Source organism: Suricata suricatta, chromosome 9 (assembly GCF_006229205.1).
Source record: "Suricata suricatta isolate VVHF042 chromosome 9, meerkat_22Aug2017_6uvM2_HiC, whole genome shotgun sequence".
Taxonomy (NCBI): domain Eukaryota; kingdom Metazoa; phylum Chordata; class Mammalia; order Carnivora; family Herpestidae; genus Suricata; species Suricata suricatta.
The window spans coordinates 23,622,048-23,645,476 of record NC_043708.1 but is presented as its reverse complement, the minus strand read 5'-3'; the positions used below and the strand labels follow the sequence as shown (position 1 = coordinate 23,645,476).

Here is a 23,429-nt window from a genome sequence, read left to right as displayed (position 1 = left end):
TACATTGCCACCAACAGTGTAGGAGGGTGCCCGTCTCTCCACACCCTCGCCAGCATCTATAGACATTTTAAGATTTATAGTCTAGCTAAAAACCCAAGTGCAATCTTTCTCTCCAAAGATAGTTCAATATACACTGACATATGAACCGATTTAGTCAAAAGCCAAAGCTATATTGGTTTGGTAGCACTACTATATACTATGTTCCTCCAACATGGATTCTAGTAGTAACTTTAATAAATAAAATAAATATTAATAAATAAAAATGGAAAATAATCTATACATTATTTTTGACAATTATCAATGCTGGTTAGTATTTTTCCATATTTACAATGACATGACTTCTTTGAGAAGAAAACTTGTTCTTTTAGTTGGATAATAAATCATATCTAAAAAATGCCACTCAGATGATCAGGGGCCTATTAATCCTAGGTACTCAGTTCCCTTAACTATGATAATATCCTGCTTGTCAAAGAGCAGACCCTGTTCATTCCATTACAAGCAGGGCTTAGGCTAACAACAAGAAAACTAACAGCTAAAAATTTAAATACATTCTCTTATGCCCTCTGGAGCTACACATAATAGCCCTGTGTGGCTCCCCATTTGATCTTGAAAAATAACTTAAAAAACAGTAAGTGTGGCAAATGTACCCATATAGGCATCTAGACTTTGTTCTATGGAAGATTATTTATAAAATGAATAATCATGAACATATAAAATGATGTTAGACTATAGCAAAGATTACCTTTCGGCTAGGAGAATGCATGACAGGTGCAGGAGGAGAAGGAGGTCCTCGGGGAATTTTCTTATTAATCCTGAAGGATAAATGAAAATACAACCAGAATGTTACACGTTTTTCCATTTTAGCTAATTTGTCTCAAGTCTCCCCTTCCCATTTTTTTTAAAAGCTTCAAATACATAAAAAAGAGAGTGTTTAATGAATGCCCATCTATTATATATTAATCACTGAGCTTTGACAACTGTTAAAACACAGCCAACCTTGTCATCATCATTACCCACCTTCATCTCCACAATATCATTATCATTTCATGAAGTAATATACTTTTTTAAGTAGGCTCCACATCCAGTGTGGGGCTCGAACTCACAACACCAAGATCAAGTCACATGTTCTACCAACTGAGCCAGCCAGGAACCCCCATTTTTTTCTTCTTTTTAAAAAACAGCTTTATTGAGGTATAGTGGACACGCAATTAACTATAAATATTTAAGTGAACAGTTAAGTTTGACAGCATATACCTATGAAACCATCATCACAATCAAGATAGTGAATACACTCAGCACCTCCAAGTCTGTGCATGCTCCTTACACATCCCTCTTATTCCTCTCCTCGCCTCACTGTCCTTCCCTCCTTCGCCACAGGCACCAATCTATCTTCTGTCACTATAGATTAGTTTGCATTTTCTAGGATGTTAAAAAAACGGAATTGTATAGAATGTATTTGTTTTTGTCTGGCTTCTTTCACTCAGCGTAATTATTTTGAGATTCATTCATGTTATTTAATGTATTAAAAGTTTATTCTTTTTTATTTATTTTAATATTAATAGTATTCCATGTATAGATGTCCCACAATTTATTTACTCACTCACTCACTCACTAACGGACATTTGGGACACCATTCTTCTTGATACCTTTTTTAAGAATAGAGTTTAGGGGTGCCTGGGTGGCTCAGTCGGGTAAGCCTCTGACTTCAGCTCAGGTCATGATCTCATATTTGTGGGTTCCAGCCCCGCATCGGGCTCTGTGCTGACAGCTCAGCCTGCTTCTGATTCTGTATCTCCCTCTCTCTTTGCCCCTCCCTGCTCATGCTCTGTCTCTCTCTGTCTCAAAAATAAATAAAACATTTAAAAAAAAAAAAGAATAGAGTTTATTCTGATGAGGCCACCCACTTACTTGAACCGTGGAGGCTCCATTGGATCTTTCTGCATTTCCACCATCCGAATAACTCTCTGTTTAGCTCCAGAGTTGAAAGCCACTCCTTGTTGAGATGGTGTGTATCTGAAGAATGCAGGTAAAATTAAAGGTGTAACTAAGGCAAGCTCAATGGGTATTTTTCTTCTGTTATAATCCTAAGTTAGACTACACTGTCAATACCTTTTACAAAGTATTAATAGAAAATTACAAAATATTCAGGTAGAGCAGAGAGCCACGAAGATAAGAGAACTAACAGCAATTATGAATTATAAGCAAAATGTGAAGTGGATTCATATTGGATTGCAAAGAATCCATCCTTGTCCATTTTACATTGTGGAAGGCATAGTGTTCAACTGTACAGATAAGAAGTCTAGAAAATGGTACCTATTTTGTGAGTTTGCATTTCAGGAAAAACACCCCATAATGTTTCAGCAGGCAACTTAGAATTAGTAGTTCCTGGCTAATCATGGGTCGTAAAACAGAGGAAGAATAAGAGTAGCAGCCCTATAAGCTCTGAATTTTCCTATACATGTGAAACATCTCTCTACACAAAGGTTTAGTTCAATGAAGTCCCTCAAAATTTGTAAGTATTATATATATATAAGTATATATATTTGTAAGTATATATATAAAGATGTCTATTATTTTATAAATATTAGCAATATTACTATTATTTTATTATCCCGCTATTCTTACATGTTATATAACTATTATATAATGAACTATGACATTATCAATACTAATATTATATCATTATGTAAATATTAGGTAACTATATAATGCCTATTATATATAAGTGGGAAACTAAAATAGTATTTGTGGTTTGGGTCACATGCTGAGTCAACAGACTTCAAATCATGACAAAAAACTGAATTTCCAATTGTGGCTAAGCAGGATAGTGAAAGAATGCCAGAGCCCCCCCACCCCAGTCTGGTCCGACAGGCGAGTAAGACTTGCAGGCAACATCGTACCGGATATACTGAGCAGGAGCCAGTTTATCAGCTGCTCGAACTGGCATGGCTGCAGCAACCTTCTGTGATACAGATTTTTCTAAGGCTACTCTTGTCTTTTCTGTTATCTGAAATAAGAAACACCACAGTGAGTGGTCTGGATGTTAATAATGATGTCAAGAGCCATCTAAAATAATTATGTATATATAACATTATGTATATAATGTGTGTGTGTGTATGTGTGTGTGTATATATATGTGTGTGTGTATATATATATATATATATATATAAAATCAATGCCCAGTTACCTCTTTAATGGCTTCTTCATCAGGTCTTTGCAGGTCTGGGTCATCTGCATTCATGACTTCCTTGGGAACCAGGTCAGTGTACTTGCTATAAATGACCTAAAATGTTCAAACACAAGCAGGATCAAGAAGAGCAGAGAATGAGAAGAAGCAACCTCATTAAGTCATTTCAGAAGTCAGCACACTTACAAATTTAGGACACAGATTTTGTCTTTTAGATTTTAAAACTAAGGAAGCTTAAAATATATACACAAATTATTGCCCTGGCTATATAAGTTAATAATTTTCCTTTGACCTCATGCATTTAAATTATTTGAGATCTTCTAATCAAGTCACTATCCAAATAAATTGTGCCAGCAAAATCTTATGCATCAGTGATCCCTATTTTTGAGGCTCACTAAGACTTGAAATTAATGATGATATAAATTGCCTATTGCACTATTATCTTGGATTACAAACTCATCAGAATTTAAGTCAGGTTACCAAATAATTTCCAAATTCACTGGGCCTGGAAAATTTCATTGACCTCACCCTACTTATAATGTTTGTCTTTTCTGGCAACTCCATTCACAGACTAAGGAAATGAACACATGTCATGGTCAAAAAACCCAGAACACTTTCTTCTGCAGGGGGCCGGGGGGAGAAAAAAGAAAAAATATATTCTACATACACCACTTATACTCATTATCCAAATTTACAAAAGCTAGGATTTTTACTGGACTCCCATGTCTCTATGAGGCTCCACTGATGTGGGAGGCCCCTGACAAAGAGTATCACTTATTTTTGTGTCCATCTATACTTTTCAAATACTTTCATACAATCGTACATGGCAGACTTTATAGAAAAAAAGAGGTACTGGGAATTTAGCAAATAAACAGCATTCTAGATTTTGCTGCTTTAGTCAGGAATTTTTGATACACATATAAAGAATACCGAATCATTATAAAAGAAACCCAATTCCCAGGTATCTGAGACCTTCAAAAATTACTACTATAAGCCATTCTTCTATCAATAACTGCATTCTAGCAAGACATTCATTAAAAATAGCTTAGAGGAAATGCTGGCTATTCTTAATTTCTTATTCTAAACAGCAGAGCAAAAAACACTTGATGGCCTAAGAGACCTATAGTGGCTTTGCCTTCAGCTTTAATCTCCCCCATACCTCTTACTTCCTCATTAATGATGCTTCAATCACTGTAGCTCTTTCTGGTTTTCTGTGATGGTTTTGTTTTTAACACAACATGTCTTTCCCGAATTCTGTTCTTAGTTCTTCATGTGAGTTCTCAGCCTCTGAGTTTCAGTTCAAAGGTCATGGATGCACTGAGGTCTCCCCTGACTACCTTGCTAAAGCAGCAACCCCTCCCCAACCAATCACTTAGTGTCACAGCACTGTTTACTGTCTTCAAAGCATTGTTCACAGTATGAAATTATTTTCCATTTTATCATGTATTCTATTAAAGTAATAATAGTAATTATAATAGCTAAAATTTATTAAGCACTTATTTTGTTCCACTATTCTTTTGCTTTATATATATTAAATAATTGAATTTTTCTATCAACCTTGAGGTATGCACAACAATTACACGTATACTACTGATCAGAAATCTCTTATTCAGTAAAGTATCTCCACTGCCTGTAACAATGCCTGACCTGCAGTCGGCATTCAAGTTAATATTTTTTGTACAAATGAATATATGAATTTTAGAGGTGCTCGATTCCATGCTAAAGATGATTATATTTTAGGCCTTGCAGAATGTTTTATATAAGCTGTGGATTTCCCAGAAAAAACTATCTCATGACTATAGATTGAATCGGCTAGCTTATTTTTCTCAGGAATAGAGACCAAGGATCAGGCAAGAAAAGTATAGATAGTTTACCACAAAACACGACCACCGATATGTGAGCTATGTGTCACCATCCCCTCAGTGTTCATTTGGATGGGACTTAAAGCTCACTCTGGGGACAAGTCTAAGGCTCAGTACATTAGCATCACACAGCTAGTAATGATCTTCAAAGTCTTATTTCTTTTCAAGATGGAAACATCAATACCACTTGAGTTTAAAATTACATATCAATACTTTAGAAAATAATATCTAGACTATGAAGAGTTAATTATTTTTACACAGCAATCATTACAGGAAAAGATTCTAAGTAAATGGCTCCCTGGTAGTCATATATGCTCAACATAAAGCCTCAATACTAATTTAGCATACAAGAGCCATTTGTGCTTCTTATTTGGGTATTCCAAAGTTAATAACCCTTTAAATGAGCATCAATAAGATCCTAGCATCTCACAAAGCTGAGTGAAGGACATCTGAAGAGCAAGATTCCTGGTAATTAACTATAAAACCTCAAATTTTTACTTCCTAAGAACCAAATGTGCTGAAGAAACTCAGAATATCCCAGGAGGCAAAGGGGCTGGGGAGGGTTATCTGAAAAATACAGCATACTCTAGAAGGTATGAGGAGCAAAAATGGGCTTTGTGAATAAGATAAGGCAATAAATCATCTGTGAAGCTTTTTTTTTTTTTTTAAATTACTGAAAACTGGCAAAGGACTGGATTGACCTGACTGGATATATCTGTAAACATATTCGCCATTTTGGAAGCAGAAAGAAAACACCATCTTTAGGCTTAGCTAGTTTGTGAAATCATATGAACAAGGTAATATTTGATTTATCTTGGGGTCAGTTTAAAGTTGCTGGAAGTTACTTGTTTGGGGGCATTCTCTTAGGGAATACCATGTACGTAACATTTCCTATGCATATATTTCAGAGGAAAAAAGTAAACATCAAGACTTTTAACTGATTTATCACTCAAGTCACAATTGAAAAAAAAGAGCACTTAGTTCCATCAAAATTTAATTCAAGAAAATGTTTTCCCTACCAATTTTGTATTACTGTAAGTCTTATGAGTATAGTATTTGTTTTACATGTAGAGAGATCTAAGGCCTAGACTTATCCCTTGAAATCTTGCCTTTTTCTTAATCTCTCATACCTAAGGGCTAGCATTTACCATTCTTGACCTTTCGCTATTAATATTTCAGTGATAACTCTCTGGTTTCTGAAGAAAACCAGATCTCTCTGATATAAATCAGAAATCTTTGCACTATAATGCAAATTCAATAATCCAATAAGCTATTTTGGTCCTATGTCAGACTCTGAATATCAGCCACCTGAATGATAATGAATTTTTAAAGCCCCATTTTGTACATTTAGTAGTCAATTCCTATTTCTAAAACTTGAAAATCAGTTGTTTTAAAACAGGGCAAGGCTGCCACCCCCAAGGCACTACAGGTATTTAATAGGTAGTGGCAGTTACATTCAACATTATACAATGGCACAACAGTCCTAACTATCAAGAAGTGTCCCTTCCTCCAAACGCATTTGCCAACACGTACGCAGTTAATGTTGAATTATTAAATGCATTCAAAAACTTCATGCATTAATCCGTCCACTTTTAAAAAAATTAAAATACTTATTTATTAAATTTGTGCAAGAAATTAAAATGTATGTTTCAGGGTACAATGTCCAGCAAGAAAATACATTGGCCAGAAACAATGTTAGAAGAGTCAAGTACTCACTCTGTTCACTATCTTCCTTCTCAATTCATTCAGTGCCCTACTCATTTTTTAAAAAAATCTTCATTCTGTGTGTGTATGTGTTTAAAGATATTATGTTTTTAGAGTAGCTTTAGGTTCATTGGAAAATTAAAAGTAAGACAGAGAGATTTCCTATATACATCCTACCCCTAGACATGCATAGCTTCCTCCATTAGGGTTAGGATCAGGGTTAGTATGAACCTCTGAGTGGTGCCTCTATAAACTACGAGTTTTGGATTCATTTCCAGTGGCTGCATTACAGACAAACGTGTAAGGCTTTTAGTGTATAAAGGAATATTACTTTAGAGACCTTATTTGGCCAGAACACTAAAATCTAAAAATAAAACAGTTCTAACATTTCTACGCTACTTTTTTTAAAAAATATGTTCTTTATTTTTGAGAGAGAAAGAGCAGAGCGTGACTAGGGGAGGGTCAGAGAGAGAGGGGGAGACACAGGATCCAAAGCAGATTTGAGGCTCTGAGCTGTCAGCATAGATCCTGAGGCAGGGCTCAAATCCATGAACTGTGAGATCATGACCTAAATGGAAGTCAGATGCTTAACTGACTGAGTCACCCAGATGTCCCCTGACTTTACCTTTCAAAACAAAATAATCACCAGTATACAAGGTTGTTAGAGAAAGAAAAAGACTTTCAGACACTTCCTAGGCATCAGAGAAAATTCTTGGTTTCCAGTCATGAAACTTAATGCAAAATGCTAAAACTATGTGTCATTCAAAACTAATCAACCTGCTGATGCTAAACTATTGTCCTAAAATGTTTCTTTTTCCTAACCAATGAGAGAGGAGGGGCAGCATATACCAATAAATAATGACTTTTCCAAAGAAGGAGAGATGTACCAAAACGAAGGCAGCTGAAGCCTAGTGAAGGCCTCCACAGCACAGGGCGTATTTCCAGTGTATTTAGGAGTGGACTATGCTTCCCGACTGGCTCAGGAGAAGTGGTTTTCTGTATTCAATGAAAACTGCTCCCCTCCTCCAATAACACTGATGAATCTCTGTGTGTCAAGCTGTTAGGTACTAAGTTAGGTGCAAAGAGGAAATCTAAAGACACAATCTGTATCCTCAAGGAGCTTATAGTCAAATGACACAGATAGCAGCAAACAGATAAACACAACAAAAGGTGATGACTGCTATGATAAACATAGGGAAGAGGAAGGAAGGATACCCCATCTGGCCAGGGAAGATTAGGAAGAGTTTTCTAAAACAGTGAAGAGTAAGCTATGATTTGAAAGCAACAGAAATTAGGGACACCTGGTGGCTCAGTCGGTTAAGTGTTCAACTTCAGCTCAGGTCATGATCTCACGGTTCATGAGTTCAAAGCCCACATCAGGTTCTCTGCTCTCAGCACAGAGCCGCTTTAAATCCTCTGTCTCCCTCTCTCTCTGCCCCTCCTCCACTTGTGCTCTCTTTCTCTCTCAAAAATAAACAAACATTAACAAAAAAAAAGCAACAGAATTTAGTCAAAGAATAGGGGAAGAGCTTTCCCACAGATACAGGGGCATCCATGGGAAGTAAGAGTAAGAGAGACTGTCATAATAAGGGAGCTGCAAGTAATTCCTCATGGCAGAACTTTACAGAAAATGTCTGAAAGGTTCTTCTCTTTTCTTTTCTAAAGACTTTAAAATTTTTTAAGTCATCTCTACACCCAACGTTGGGGGCTTGAATTCACAACCTTGAGATCATGAGTCACATGTTCCACAAACCAAGCCAGCTGGGTGCCCTGAAAAATTTTTCTTCCTTAACAACCATGTACAGTGGCGATTATTTTATAATGAAAATAAAAAGAATGGCTAAAACTGGACTTTTTATTTTTGGATTTCAGTTTGCTGGGTCATGAAAGTTGAGGCTAGGCTAGAAAGGTAAGGAAGGGGCCAAATGTACCATAAGGAGATTGGGTGGTTCTGACCCTAAAGGCCATGGAAACATTTAAAGTGTGCACACTTGTGGGTGTATACATGGGCAAGAGAGAGAAAGCTAAGCATATACACAAGGATGAATTTGTTTTTCTAAGTAGGAAAAATAAATGCCAAGGAGATAGTTTCAGACTCTGGTGTGGTAAATAAAGCAAGAAACGATAAGGGCCTGAACTAAGAAGCACAGGAGGGCATATACATGAGAAGTGTTACGTAAGAAATCACGATGGCTGAACGGTTGGAAGGCCTAAAGGAAACACAGAAGAATGGAATGACTGCTCAGCAAAGGTTCTTTAGAGAGCTGTACCATTACAGTCACATCGCACATCTGAGTAGCTTTTGACGCAGTAAGTTCACTACTAAGTATTTATTTTACACAAATACTCATGTGCAAAAAGGTGTTTGTATATGGCCCTTGAATAAAGTACTATCTGAAAACTAAAACATTAGATACCATCAATGATTAAAAAAAAAATTAGGGCACAAGCATACCTGGAATTCTCTCTCTATATATAGATTAAAAAAAATAAAGCAGACCTGTATGTACTAATAAAAAAACCTTCAAAACGTACTAAGTAAAAAATAGCAAGCCTATGAAAGTTATGAATATTAAGATCTCATTCATGTAACACAGTGTGTGTGTATCTGTGTATGTAAAGTGGGAATATATATACATCAATATCTAAATCTACTAACAAAGATCTGGAAAGATACGTATCATAGTAGCGGTACTTCCTGTAGGGAGTAAAGTGGGAGGAGTAGGCAGTACACACATACTTATGTCTGCTGATATCCTCCATGATAAGAATTTATTATTGTTTTTTTAATCAACAAAATAGTAGGGGGAAAAATAACTCTTAGGCTTTGAGCACAATCAGGAAGATATCACTGCCAATCACTGAGTTAGAGAATAGAGAAGGTAAATTAAGTGGAAAATTACGAATTTAGATTTGGATTTGATGAGTGGTGTTTTGAGGAAATCTAATAGAGCTGTCCTTGTGGATAGTACGATATAAGGACCTACAGCCCAGGAGAGAAAACCCGGCTGGAAACACAGATCCAACAATCACCAACATGAGTGGTAATTTTAGCCAAGGGAATAAACTAGATTAGTAAAAGAGATGGTGTTGTGAGAAAAGCCTTAGAGACCTTTGCCAGAGTTTATCTTGACAGACTGGTTGAGATGAGGTTGTATTACAGTGAAATGAAGTATGAAAGGGAAGTAAAAAGTAGAGAGAACAGATAACAAGCAAAAAGCTTGAAGGAAAGTGAAGAAAACTAGGTGAAAATTTAGTGGTAGCCAGAGGGAGCCTTGAGGGTAGTCAGGGGAAAAAGTTTTCTTTCAAACGATTAGAAAAGCAAGCATATTTAAAAGCTAACAGGAAGGAGCCAGAAGAAGGGAGGTGAAAGTCTCGGTTGAGAAGAAGAATAAAGAAAAAGTGAAGCTGTAAAGGAGAGGGAGAGGAATGAGATCCAGGATACGCTAGAGCACACCTGCCAAGATTAAATTTAGACAAGAGATTCTTTATAGAGACAAAAGGAAAAGTCAAGACAGAAAGCCAAGTGCAGGATAAAGAAAGCAAACAATTTTCCTCCACTAGTTGTCATGTGCAAACAGATGTCACCTGTAACCCTCACAGGGGATGGAGAGGAGTAGGAGTTAAAGCTTGGAGGAACAGCAAGGGAGCCCAGTCGAAACCTGAGACACAGATTTGCATGATTAGGTAACTGTTTTCCTAAGAACGCAGCACCCAGGATACAGGAGTAGAGGATGGGGTCATTACTGCAATTTTAGAGAGTAAAATGAAAACGTCTGGGGAGAGAAAGAGACAAAGGACAGGTACTGAAGGCTCTCAACTATTTTCCCCAACATCTTCAATTCTGAAGAAATCTTTACCTCTGCATGGAGTACTTATTTACAAGGGAAAAACTAGGTCTTCTCTTAAAAAACAGTTCCTTGGCTCTGAGCATAGCTGCTCTGTGAAGAGATTATTTTAAGTAAATTTTATTTTTGGTTTTTGGATTACTTTGTAAGTTAAGGCCCTCATAAATCTGCATAGCAAGTGCCAGTTTTATACTTAAGGGAGAAAAAAGTTTAATCCGTTACATTCAAGTGAATTATTAAAATAATTAAATAGCTATGTAAGTACTTTGTAAGTATATAAAATATAAATTTTGATTTTTTGTTTTTTAGGGTGCTAGAACTGTAGTTTTACCAATTTTCTAGCATTTAAATAATGTTAGTACTAGAAAAGAACTTAAATCAATTAAATTTAATTTCTAATTATTTTTAAAATGTTAAACAAGTGAAAACCCTAAGGATATATAAATTATCAACTATTTGGGAGATTTCAAAGGAAAAAGTCTTTGCTGTTATGAAGTCATAATATATTGTTCATATTGTTATGAAGTCATATTTTCAGTTGCCCTAAGTATATTTCATTGCTTATTTTAACAAAACTAAATGGCCAGATATATATTTATCAATAGGGAGGAGTCAATGAGAGGATTACCTTGTCTTTCGACTGTCCTTGCCGAGCAATGGCATCATATTTAATTTTTCCTTCAGCATCCACCTGAATGGCCAGTGCATTTGACATTTTTTTCTTTCGTCCCATATCGAGTGGATACTGGGCCACATGGATCTCTGGAAAAGCACCTCCATCTCCAAAATCCTATATATTAAAAAGGGAAGAATAAAAAGAATACTTAATCATAATTTGAGATTCAAGATATATTCATTCATTCACCAAATAATTATTGAGCCCTTGTTGTGCTAGATGCTAAGAGATACAGCAGTATGGAAAACAGAGATCGCTGGTCTTGTGCAGTGTACCTTCCAGTGGGCAAAGATGTAAAAAGCCTAATCTTTGGCTTGTAATAAACGCCTTGAAAATATAATGGGACTGCAAAGAAAATCTTCTGTCCTTTTTTTTTTTTTTTTTAATTTATTGATTTATTTTTGAAAGAGAAGAGAGAGAATCTCCCAAGCAGGCTCTGCCCTGTCAACACAGAGCACTACAATGCAGGGCTCGAATCATGAACCGTGAGATCATTACCTGAGCCAAAATCAAGAGTCAGACACTTAACTGACTGATCCACCCAAGTGCCCCAGAAAGTTTACTTTCAATAGTGTGGCTGGGACAGTCTTTGTGAAGAGGTAATGTGAGTTAAAGCTGAATAACGAGAAGCATGGGAAGATCTGAGGCGTGGGAAGGTCTGAGGGATGCATCTTCTAGGTAGAGCAAGAAGCATGAAGGCACCACTGCAAGGACGAGCTTGGGATGTCCTAGGAGCCCCGTGTCCAGTGAGGCTGGAGCTTACCGAGGACAGAGGAGCAGACACTTGGGTGATACGCTTGTATGGGTACACAAACACCAGATTGTGAAAGGGTTTCTAGACCATGGCAAAGATTTTTATATACATGATGGGAAGAAATTAAGTAGAATGTTTAGGACAAAGAAAAGATTTTTAGTTTTAGCATAATGCTCTTAGGAAAACGTCAAGGTAGAACAGGGCAGAAATGTAAAGAATTTTTTCTTGGAACCAGATTTTAATAACATATTTATTCTTGTTCCATGTGAAGCAAATATATAGAATAGGAAGGCCCTTAGAAATGAGTTCACCACATTTCTAAGAATGACAATATACAATTATTTAGAAGAGAGAACTAAGATTCTAAAGTAGCACAAACTAAGTACTGTCTGTTGACAAAGTTTAACATTACAAAAAAGTAGATGATTGAATAAACATATGGATGTTAAATACAATTTTTAAATACTTTTGTTAAAGTTAGTAATATATGCTTAGGAATTATTATAATGTACACTCACTTAATAATCCACACTCACTTAGTTCTTGTATTTCAACAACACATATTTTCATATGGGAAAAATTCTACTTTAGAAAATTTAAGTGATATTCCCAAGATGTCCTGCGTAAGCAGGACTTGAACTCAGATCTTTTGACTCCAAAAAACTTTGTATTTTCTACTGAACTAAAATTCCTTTCTTGGGGCGCCTGGGTGGCTCAGTCAGTTAAGCATCTGACTCTGGCTCAGGTCATGATCTCATGGTTTGTAGATTCGAGCCCCGCGTCGGGCTCTGTGCTGACGGCTCAGAGCCTGGAGCCTGCTTCAGATTCTGTGTCTCCCTCTCTCTCTGCCCCTCCACTACTCATGTTCTGTTTCTGTCTCAATAATAAATAAACATAAAAAATTAAAAAAAAATTTCCTTTCTTTTTAGCTCTGTAAGGGCAAATCAGTACTACTGAAAATGATAGGAAAAATATTAAAATTAACCATTTAGAGGAGGTTTGATGGAAAATTTTTATGTAAATAATACTTAAAAAATTTTTAATGTTTATTTATTTATTTTTGAAAGAGAAAGAGAGAGAGAGCACAAGCGACAGAGGGAGACAGAATCTGAAGCAGGCTCCAGGCTCTGAGCTGTCAGCACAGAGCCTGATATGGGGCTCAAACCCACAAACCGTGAGATCATGACCTGAAGTCTGATGTTCAACCCACTGAGCCACCCAGGCGCCCCATATAAATAACTACTTCTGTAAGACCTCCTTCAAGAAATATTCCATTAGATCTGGATATGTGATTTCCTAGGTACAATATGCTGACTTGCAAAAAGAAAATTTTGAAATTTTTAAAAACAAACAATAAAGCTAAGGGAGACATTTTCTTCTGAATTTGGCAGAAAATAGTTAAAATATACCCAAGAAAGGTGCTACCTGTAGCCAGGCCATCAATCTGACATGTACTCAGACCTGTGGGAGTTCTGCAACTGTAATAAGCACTTCAGAGCTGTGGATGTGGCATTATGCGGTCATTAAGCTTGCCAGAAAATCACAGCTTTTACTCTGAACACTAGAACAAAATACTTTCTCCACAAAACGTTCACTCCCCTCAAGAAGCATTCACAGTATTTCCAGATTAGCTGGCCATTTTGGTTTGATTTTCAAATAAACTGTTCTGTTCCACGAGGATGTATGAAACCTTTAGTCAAGGAAGACTTTAAAAGGTACCTAAATATCATCATGCTGAAATAGAAGTAAGGATGAGGTTTCTGTTGTACGGAAAATGACGTCTGCTATCCCCACTCTGTAATCTAGCGAGGCAAGTGAAGAATATCTATAATCCCCCAAGAGACACATTATCCTGTTAGATAATGTCAATCATTACCTTCTCGGAGGGCTTTACAGCCTCCTTGATAATCTTTTCTTTTGTCCGCATCTCACTGATTACACCATCAGTGAAAACAAAAGCAACAACAACAAAAAAACTTAGGAATTTCAGTAAGACTGTCTTTCACAGATTAGAATTAAAAAGGACTAGAGAGCATAGGGAAAAAACAAGGAAACTTTTAAAAAGACATTATCTAGTTGGGAGTTTGTCTTTTGGGCTCTATAGAATGTTCTGGTAGGCAGGGGGAATGCCAAACATCGGAGAGACAGCATCTTGTGGGGTATGAAGCAACAAATTTCAATCCAACGAATACTTAATTCACTATGATCTCCACTTGGAGGCATACAAGAAAAAAGGTTGAGGGCGTAAGCCCTTCACATTTGTAAGGTAAAAATCACAACCATAAAAGGACAGAATGTAACAGAGTGATAAAATGAAAATAACTGGGTACAAATATGAATGGTACAGGCACAAAGATTTTTAATAGGGCAGGTACATTCCTTGGAACGTGGAGGAATGAAATTTGCAGGGGTCAGAATGAATACTGAGAGACAGAAAAGAAAAAGGCTTGATCAAAGAGGAGGTAGTCTTGGGGTAGCAACATAGTTAAGTCTCAAATGTTTGTTTTTTCTCCCTACATGAAAAAGGTGGTCAAGCATGGGAAGTCTGCCCTGGAATTAGGGAGAGAATATGTATTAACTGCAGTAAAGGACACAGAGTAATCAGGAAGATAGGTACTACCAAAGAAGTTTGTTTTTTGGAAATAAACTAGATATATAAAAAGGTCATTTCAGAGTCTTCTTTCTCCCTCACTGCCTCCAAATCGACCATCAAATTCTCTTATACCTTCTAAAACATTGATCTAATATGTATATTAGACATATATTAATATTCTCAAATTGAAGACAAGAAAACTGATAAAGAGAGGTCAAGATCTGCCCAGTGTCACATGAACAGCAACACAGCTATGATGTAAAAACATTTATTTTTACTTATGTGTTTTAAAAATCAGAAACAGAAACGCTGCTGGAGTTTTCCCTGGACAAAGGCTGTCTATTCAGGGCTATGTGGCATTGTGCACCAGGAGAAGGGAGGGAAAGGCACCCAAACATGAACTTGTTCTTTCATTTTTCTCCTCTTACTTTTCCGATATTTTCCATATGCAGTAATCCCTAGATTTACAGACAGTATGTTAGTTTTTTTTGTACGTGTTTAATAGCTGGACATAAGAAGAGACATAAACAGGTACAATTCTCTTGTGATCACAAAGAAGTGATAGTAAAGCAGAAGAAAAAGATCAATCCTCTAAAAGGAATACATGTCTTAGGAACTCACAAACAGGATCTCTAGCATATTGGCATTCATGTGCAGAGGTTCTAGAGTATTTTACAAGGGTATTATAATAAATGTTAACACAATCATTTACCTCTAATAACCGAGGTATCCAGCCTTTCCGGTACCCGTATGGGGGAGGTTCTCTCCGGGAGGAGACCAGTGAGGTCTGCCGTGATCTCTGGGATCTTGCCTTTTCTTCAGCCTCAAGCTGGTCCTGAGAGAGCTGAGTAGGTGCAGGTAAAAAGCTATAAGAAAAGATAATAAAAGTCAGATTAAAAAAAACCCTCTCATGTTTGATCATTGCAATTTGGCCAACAGAGACTATTTTATCATAATCTTTTTCCCTTGAGCAAAAGAGCAAACATTTCAATGATTCATGGCAGTATTTAATATCAATAATTTTACTTTGCCTGGGAAGAAATAAATTATTTGCTCAGAGACATACAGTAAAAACATTTGACTAAGATGGAGACAAATGATACCCATAATAAAAAAACTAACAGATATTTCATATAATAAGCTATTGAGTGTTTATGCTTCCACATTTCTTTTCTTGTAACAAGCAAGAAAACATTCAATTACCCAGGGGCCAACTGTCCACTATATGGTTTTCTTGATGTCTTTACTACTTTTATACTTCTTAGTTTTAACTACTTTACTCTTATGCTTCTTAATTTTAAGTATTTTAGTGTTGACAACAACAATGACAACAAAATAATAAGGATTAGTACTGAATGTAACAAAGAGTGGATAAAAGAAAGAAAACACAAGTTGCATATTTAAGTGTGTTTTCCTGAAGTTATCTACTTTAGAATGCAACTTAAAACTTAAGAGGTCAAAGATTCAAAGGAGAAGTTCTAAAGATGTAGTTTGTCATTCTTTAATCACAGCAGCCTTTCTACCAAGCTATTCTTAACAACTTTGAAGTATGATAAATTTTATCATAGAGATAACCCAAAGCATCACAGAAAGATTCCAGTAAATGAATAATATGTTTAATGGAATAGTTAAGGTTCTTCTGTGATTCTTGGCAAGTAAGCGTATTTGGATAAGCAGAACTTATTTATTCAAAATATTTATTGATCACTTGGGTGCAGGTTCTGTGCTATGTAGGCAATGAGACTATAAACTAAGAGAGAGGTTACATTCTTGCAGAGGAGAGAGAGACAATCAGATGCTGACACAAATCCCTAATCAAAAATTGTAGTAAATAATGAAGGAAAAGTATAGAGGGCTATGATGGCATACATTAGAGGGATCTAATCCAGTCTAGAATGTTGGGCAATATGACAGCTAAGAGCTCAGAGTTCAAATCCAACCTATGCTAGGTAGTAACCCAGATAAGTTACTTATCTCTCTGAACCTCCGTTTTCTCATCTGTAATGACAGACCATCTACCTCACAGAGTTGTTCTAAGTAGTAAATGAGAAAACCTCTGAGGCCCTTGACACGGTGTCTAAATATTGACCAATGCATATTGTTCCATACATATTTGATCATGCAGAGCTGTTCTGTGATTCTACCAATTTGGATCAGTTGCCCCCCATCATGCTCCCACAAGACACTCTATGTACCACTACTATAACATTTATCCCTGTGTCACACTCATCTACTCGTTTACCTTTCTTTCTCTCACTAGACTGTCAGCAACTTGCAGGGATCATGGCTTCTGCTTCTTTCATCTCTAACTCTCCTGGCACTGTCCAGTTCACAGTGAGGGCTACTTAAATGTTTGCAGAACTAAATTCACTCTACCCTTTGCACTCACCATCTTTATGTCACTACAATCCTATCCCCTTCCCTTCTGCCATCTCAAGATCTTTACATTTGCTCTTCCATCTGCCATAAAATACTCTATTAAGAACATTCTTTCCTATAGTGCTTTTATGGAAAACTCTTTCCCAGATCATTCATTTTTAAAGATTTTATTTATTTATTAAAAAAAATTTTTTTAATGTTTTATTTATTTTTGATACGGAGAAAGACAGAGCATGAGAGGGGGAGGGGCAGAGAGAGAGGGAGACACAGAATCTGAAGACAGGCTCCAGGCTCTGAACTAGCTGTCAGCACAGAGCCTGACGTGGAGCTCGAACCCATGAACGTGAGATCTGACCTGAGCCGAAGTCGGAGGCTTAACCGACTGAGCCACCCAGGCGCCCCTATTTATTTTTAAAGTTATTGTTTTAGGCTTTATTTATTTTAATTTTTAATGTCTTTTATTTAGAGTGAGAGACAGAGAGCGAGCAGGGGAGGGGCAGAGAGAGAGGGAGACACAGAATCTGAAACAGGCTCCAGGCTCTGAGCTGTCAGCACAGAGCCCGAAGCGGGGCTCGAACGCATGAACTGTGAGATCATGACCTGAGATGAAGTCAGAAACTTAACCGATTGAGCCACCCAGGCGCCCCTAAAGATTTTATTTTTAAGTAATCTCCACAACCGACGTGGGGCTTGAACTTACAACCCTGAGACCAAGATTTGCAAACTGTACCAAGCGGGCCAGCCAGGCACTCCTCCTAGATCTTTTGGTCCTTGCTTCTTAGCATTCAGGTCTCTGCTCAATGATACCTCTTCACAGCTGTTTTCTGACCACCTTGCCCAAAACAGTACCCCATCCCACGTTTTGAGTCACTCTCTGCTCTTTCATTTTTATTCCTAGTAATTACTACCTGAACTTGCATTATTGATTTGTTTACTCATATATATATATATATATAGTCTGTCTCTCCGAGAATGTACGCTCTTCGAAAATAAGGAGTTTGCTAGACTGATTTAATACTGGAAAACTAGCACTAGAATAGTGCCTGGCACATGGCAGACCTTCAACAAATACTTACAACTCAAGGATGGATGAACGGAGTTAAAAAAGTTTTGGGTTTCTACCATAGTTATTTTCAGTATACCATGTACATCCAGTACATAGGAGGCATACAAAGACAGGTACAAAGAAACCAAAATATTTACTTATTTTACTCTTTTCTTTACCTTATGCTGGAAGAACTGGTCACTAAAATGATCAAAAGGCAGACAGCCTGCCAAAGTGGAGAGTTCAGACAATCCAATAAACAGGTAACTTGGCTTGGATTAGAGTCTGAACATACTCTAACCTTCCAGAGGGTCTTAATTTTGCAGTTCCTTGTAAAGGATGACATTCCCATGAAGAGGCACACTCCTGCAGCAGCAAGGTAGAGGGAAGGAGCACAGAGCAGGCTGCATATGCAAGCAGAAAGGCCACCTCAGTGGCTCTCGACTGGGGGTGTGTGTGTGTGACAAAATATTTACCATGTAAATGCATGATAATACCTGGAGACTTATGATTGTTAAGACTTGGGGGTAGAGCATGGGAGCAGTGCCATTAGCATCTGGTGGGTAGAAGCTAAAGATGCTGGTAAACATCTTACTATACACAGGACAGCCCCATACCAGAATGAATTATCCAGCCCCAAATGTCAACAGTGTTTTACTACTGAGACAACTTAGTCTACCCTTCCCCCTTTACTGAATATAGCATATTAAATCCAAGTGATGTTATTAGACACATAACCTTAAATACACTTGAATTTAGAAAACGAAGTCAGTATGACTTTCGGTCTTTAGTTACTAACAATAACTGGTGACACAAGACTGTAACACATCAGTATGTCAAAGCCCTGCTGTTAAGAATCCTTGGTAGATGTTGGAGATAGAGAACACTGTTGTTGAGTTTTGGCTGCCTCAGGCAAGGATATATCGCTCTCCAGGGAGCAACCAGAAAAAACAAGATTTACATCTGGAGGCTAGGAGAGTGCATTTCCTGGTCCAGATTTTGGAGACACTCATACTGAGCCAGATGAAAAAAGCCAAAATGAACAAAAGATCAAACCGCATTTTGGATTATGCAGCGCTAAGCTTCCCCTCCCCAGCATTGCAGACGCAAGTCTGGGCGCTTCTTCCGATGCAGTGTCCGGGGTTTCAGTTTCGGTTTCCCCTTTCTCTAATATTCATTTGACTCTGTTACCTGGCAACCAACCTGGGTCAGTTCCCCGCCCCAAACCCTATATAAGAGTATTATTTTTCTTAATAAAGGGGGCTTGATCAGAAATCGCTTGTCTTGACTCACTGTGCGTCCCCTTCCTGCCCTATTTCTCTCTCCCTCCCTCAGGAAAGAACCCGCAGGATACACCGCCCCGGGGCCGGAGCGGCTAGACCAGATAAGTGGCCCCCAACGTGGGCGATTGACGAACCGGACAGAACACTTCACCTGGAAACTGGAGAGCATCTCTAAAAATCAAATTAGCCAGAACTCAACAAACTCACAACACTATGTAGTCCTGAACACTAGTCATTTAAAAAAAAAACTTTTTTTAAACATTTATTTATTTTTGAGTGACAGAGAAAGACAGATCATGAGCAGGGGAGAGGCAGAGAGAGAAGGAGACACAGAATTAGAAGTAGGCTCCAGGCTCTGAGCTGTTAGCACAGAGCCCGACGCGGGGCTCGAACCCACGAATTGTGAGATCATGACCTGAGCCGAAGTCGGACGCTCAACTGACTGAGCCACCCAGCCACCTCAACACTAGTCATTTGAAGACTGCACTCCGCCACTGCCATTTTAAGCACACAATACCGATGACACTTCTTGTTACTTTCTTGCATGTCTTTTTCAAATTCCACTTTTTCCACAAAACCTTTCCTCATAACTCTAGTAATCTTTGCCACTGTGCCTGCCACCTGGAGGTACACTCAAAAGTCTGCTGCTTGTAACATTTACTAAAGAAAACTCCCAGTCCATTCAAATAATTTCATCTCATTCTTTTTGCGCTTAAGGTTAGCACTACACAAGAGAGCATTTGTGTGTTCTATCTGTATGCCTCGCACCCCATCTTCCCTGCAAAGACGGTTAGATTTCCTTCTGAATACACACGACCCCTAGGATGCAAGGAACCCAAACTTAATTCCCTTAAGAATTTTCTGCTTAATACATTTTTAGGATTCATCAGCCAGGAAAATTAAATATAAGGAGAATCAAATGTGTTTAGGGAACTCAACCTTATGTCCTAAAATGATTACTGTCTTTACAACGATCTTAGACAATTCAACTTTTCCTGCTTGCATTCGCATGGAAAGTTTTTCTACTTAGGGCAGCAAGGTCCCACACCAGTAGAAGTTACGTAACTCCTCGGATTCTCCCACTTAAGCATCTTTTTCTCAAAGGCGGGGAACACTTTACATGCGGTTACCAAGGCAACCAAGAACAGCAAAAATCTGAAGTGGTTCTATCTACGGAAGAAATTCTAAGGTCCAAAGTTAAAGTGCAGAGCTGCGGCGCCTTATTAGTAGGCAGCGGTCACGACAGTGGCTAATTTAAAATCTCTGTCCAGTGCCGGGCCCGTTTTCTTCAGGAATCCTTGTTGCGGGACAGAGACCGAGACTTCGGCAGACACACCACCGTTAAGCCGGGCAGTCGCCTCCCGCCGCTTCACTCCGCCGAAATAAGCCACTGCCCTTCACATCCCCACCGTGCCGGCGCAAGCCGCGGACCGGACGGAGACCTCTCCACAGCCCCGAGATGCTCAAGCGAAAAACACGTGCGACTCCTCGGCATCTGGGACTAAAAAACTATTAATCGCGCCAAGGCTTTCGGCCCTAATGAGCTGGGGGGCATTCAACCCGGGAAACCGCTCAGGAAAGACCCCAGCTTCGGTGAGGCCTAGTCTCCCCGGAGGCCGGCAGGAGGGCCTAGCCGTGGTCGCGACCCACGTCGCTCTGTGCCCTGAGCCAGGTCACCGCCCGAAGACAGTGGGCAGAGAAATGAAAAAGGTGGGTACTCCCAGAGCCTTCCGTATCGAGGACCCCAATCAACAACCCACCTGGTGAGCGCCATCTTCTTCCGCTTCTTCCAACGCGAGCGACAGCACCGCAGGGCGGGTCTTTCCCCTTGACGAGGAAGGGAAAGGAACAAGCACGCGATACGCAGGCGCCTCTGTCGAAAGGCCTTCTGGGATTTGTAGTTCTTTGAACAAGAGTACGATTTGGTTCCATCCTAACCAGACCGACTGGTTATTCATGAGATAGGGGCTTCGTTTAAGAAAGGCAGATGGATCGCTCGAACACTGTGACATGACAGGTCGTTCCCTAGGCAAAATAACGAAGGTGAGATGCCTTTTAAGCTGTTTTATTTTATTCTCCACTCAGTCTCATTCCCCATGTAGCGAGGGGTCCCAAATACAAGATTATCCCGGGAACAGCAACGTTAAATAAAAGAGTGATAGGATTTTAAAACAATAGGAAATTTGTGAAACTGTCGAATGGAGAGTTTTAGGACATTCTTAAAACATTCACACTTGAAACTTTTCTTTCCACACTCCGCCTCCCTTCCTCCCGCCCCAAACACTCTCCTGGGAAGATAGTGTGAACCTTGGTTGTTATCTTTACAACACTTCTTTTGTATATTATGCATGTTTGCATTTTAGATAGTTTATGTGTTTTACTTAGATTATGGATTAAACATAATCTTTGATGAACTAATAGGATAAATGAAACCTGTTTACAAATATTGGAGATAGGCAAGTGGGTGGAGTATATATGAAATGAGAATAGCCATTTTTGATCACTGTTGAAGCTGGATAATGAGGAATTGGATGTTCGTTATACTCATACACTGGACATTTTCCATGATAGAGAGTAAATGCAATCTTTTAGTTGCAGTATAGCACACATACAGAAAAGTGCATATACTGTAAATATGCAGCTCTTTGAATTTTCCTGAGCCAAAACCCTACTTTGAGCAGAAGCAGCAGAGCCCCTACCCAGGATGAATCAATTTCTGGTGTTACAAGGTGTTATAGGCTCATCTAGTACTTTTTCTACCCCAGACTTGGAATCAGTCATTTCTCCAAGGAACCCTCCTTCAAATAGGAAAGTGATATTTAGAGGAGACAACCTAGATGCTACAAATATTCATTGTTAATGGGTTGATTATTGTTTGTAAGCTTTTTTACTTGACAGAACTAAAATAATTTAGATTATATCATGCATTTATATTAATATTTCCAGTGCAAATTTAGGATTACACAGATTTTGCTTAACTTTGATTTTATAAGCATATCTCTTCTGAAAATCTTGGTACCTACTGGCATTAATATAATTACATTTGGCAATAATGGCAATGACAATCAATTAACATAATTGTTTTATCCTACTATATATATGAAATAGTTTCAGAATAACATTACTAATATGATTACTAAACATATGCTTAATGATAATACTTTCTGATTTTTTTTCTATTTTTTTGCCCTTAGAATATATCTCTCTAGGCATGTATAGTCAATTGCACTGCTTTAAAGTGACAGAGTGTGCCTGGCTGTCTCAGTTGGTAGAGCATGTGGCTTTTGATCTCAGGATTGTAACTCTGAGTCCGTGTTGGGTGTAGAGATTTCTTTTTTTTTTAATTTTTAATGTTTATTTTATCTTTGAGAGAGAAAGAGAGAGAGAGAACGAGAGAGAGAGTAGGGGAGAGGCAGACAGAATCTGAAACAGGCTCCAGGCTCTGATCTCACGGTTCATGGGTTCGAGCTCCACATCAGGCTCTGTGCTGACAGCTAGCTCGGAGCCTGAAACCTGTTTCAGATTCTGTGTCTCCCTCTTTCTCTGCCCCTCTCCCACTCATGCTCTGTTTCTTTCTGTCTCAATAATAAATAAAAACATTAAAAATTAAAAAAAAAAGAAAAGAAGAAAGTAAGAGACTTTCTGTGGGAGTATGCCACTAACTTGATAGTCAGGTTTATTTCTTTTTGCTTTGAATTCTTACTAGTTGCTGTAAAAATTTTTTTGTGAAACAGTTACATCATTTCAAAGCCAAAATTTACCAAATATGTGGTACATTTAGAGAGTTCTAGGTTCTTTCCCTGACTGTTCTGTCATTTTTCCTTCCTCTTTTTATAGATAATCTTTTTTTTTTTTGAGAGAGAGAGAGAGAGAGAGAGAGACAGAGACAGAGACAGAGACAGAGAGAGACAGCATGAGCAGGGGAGGGTCAGAGAGAAAGGGAGATACAGAATTTGAAGCAGGCTCCAGGCTCTGAGCTAGCTGTCAGCACAGAGCCTGACGCGGGGCTCGAACCCACGAACCGTGAGATCATGACCTGAGCCGAAGCCAGACGCTTAACTGACTGAGCCACCCAAGCGCCCCCCCCTTATAGATAAT

The 23,429-nt window shown here is 38.3% G+C and overlaps 2 protein-coding genes across 3 annotated transcripts in view; one reads left to right on the top strand and one right to left on the bottom strand.

The window, feature by feature from the left end:
- SNW1 (SNW domain containing 1) overlaps positions 1-21,158 on the bottom strand; it is a 35,036-nt gene extending 13,878 nt beyond the window's left edge. The window contains exons 1-7 of the mRNA XM_029952830.1: positions 21,092-21,158; positions 15,337-15,490; positions 11,230-11,391; positions 3,188-3,283; positions 2,901-3,007; positions 1,909-2,013; positions 743-812 (exon numbers count right to left, since the gene is read on the bottom strand). Of these exons, the coding sequence (XP_029808690.1) occupies positions 743-812; positions 1,909-2,013; positions 2,901-3,007; positions 3,188-3,283; positions 11,230-11,391; positions 15,337-15,490; positions 21,092-21,105 (708 nt within the window). The 5' untranslated portion in view covers positions 21,106-21,158. The remainder of the gene's footprint in view (positions 1-742; positions 813-1,908; positions 2,014-2,900; positions 3,008-3,187; positions 3,284-11,229; positions 11,392-15,336; positions 15,491-21,091) is intronic.
- The window catches only part of ADCK1 (aarF domain containing kinase 1), a 163,449-nt gene continuing 160,553 nt past the window's right edge, over positions 20,534-23,429 (top strand). For both annotated transcript variants that reach the window (XM_029952829.1, XM_029952826.1), the window contains exon 1: positions 20,534-21,374. The gene's annotated coding sequence lies outside the window, so the exon portion shown is untranslated. The remainder of the gene's footprint in view (positions 21,375-23,429) is intronic.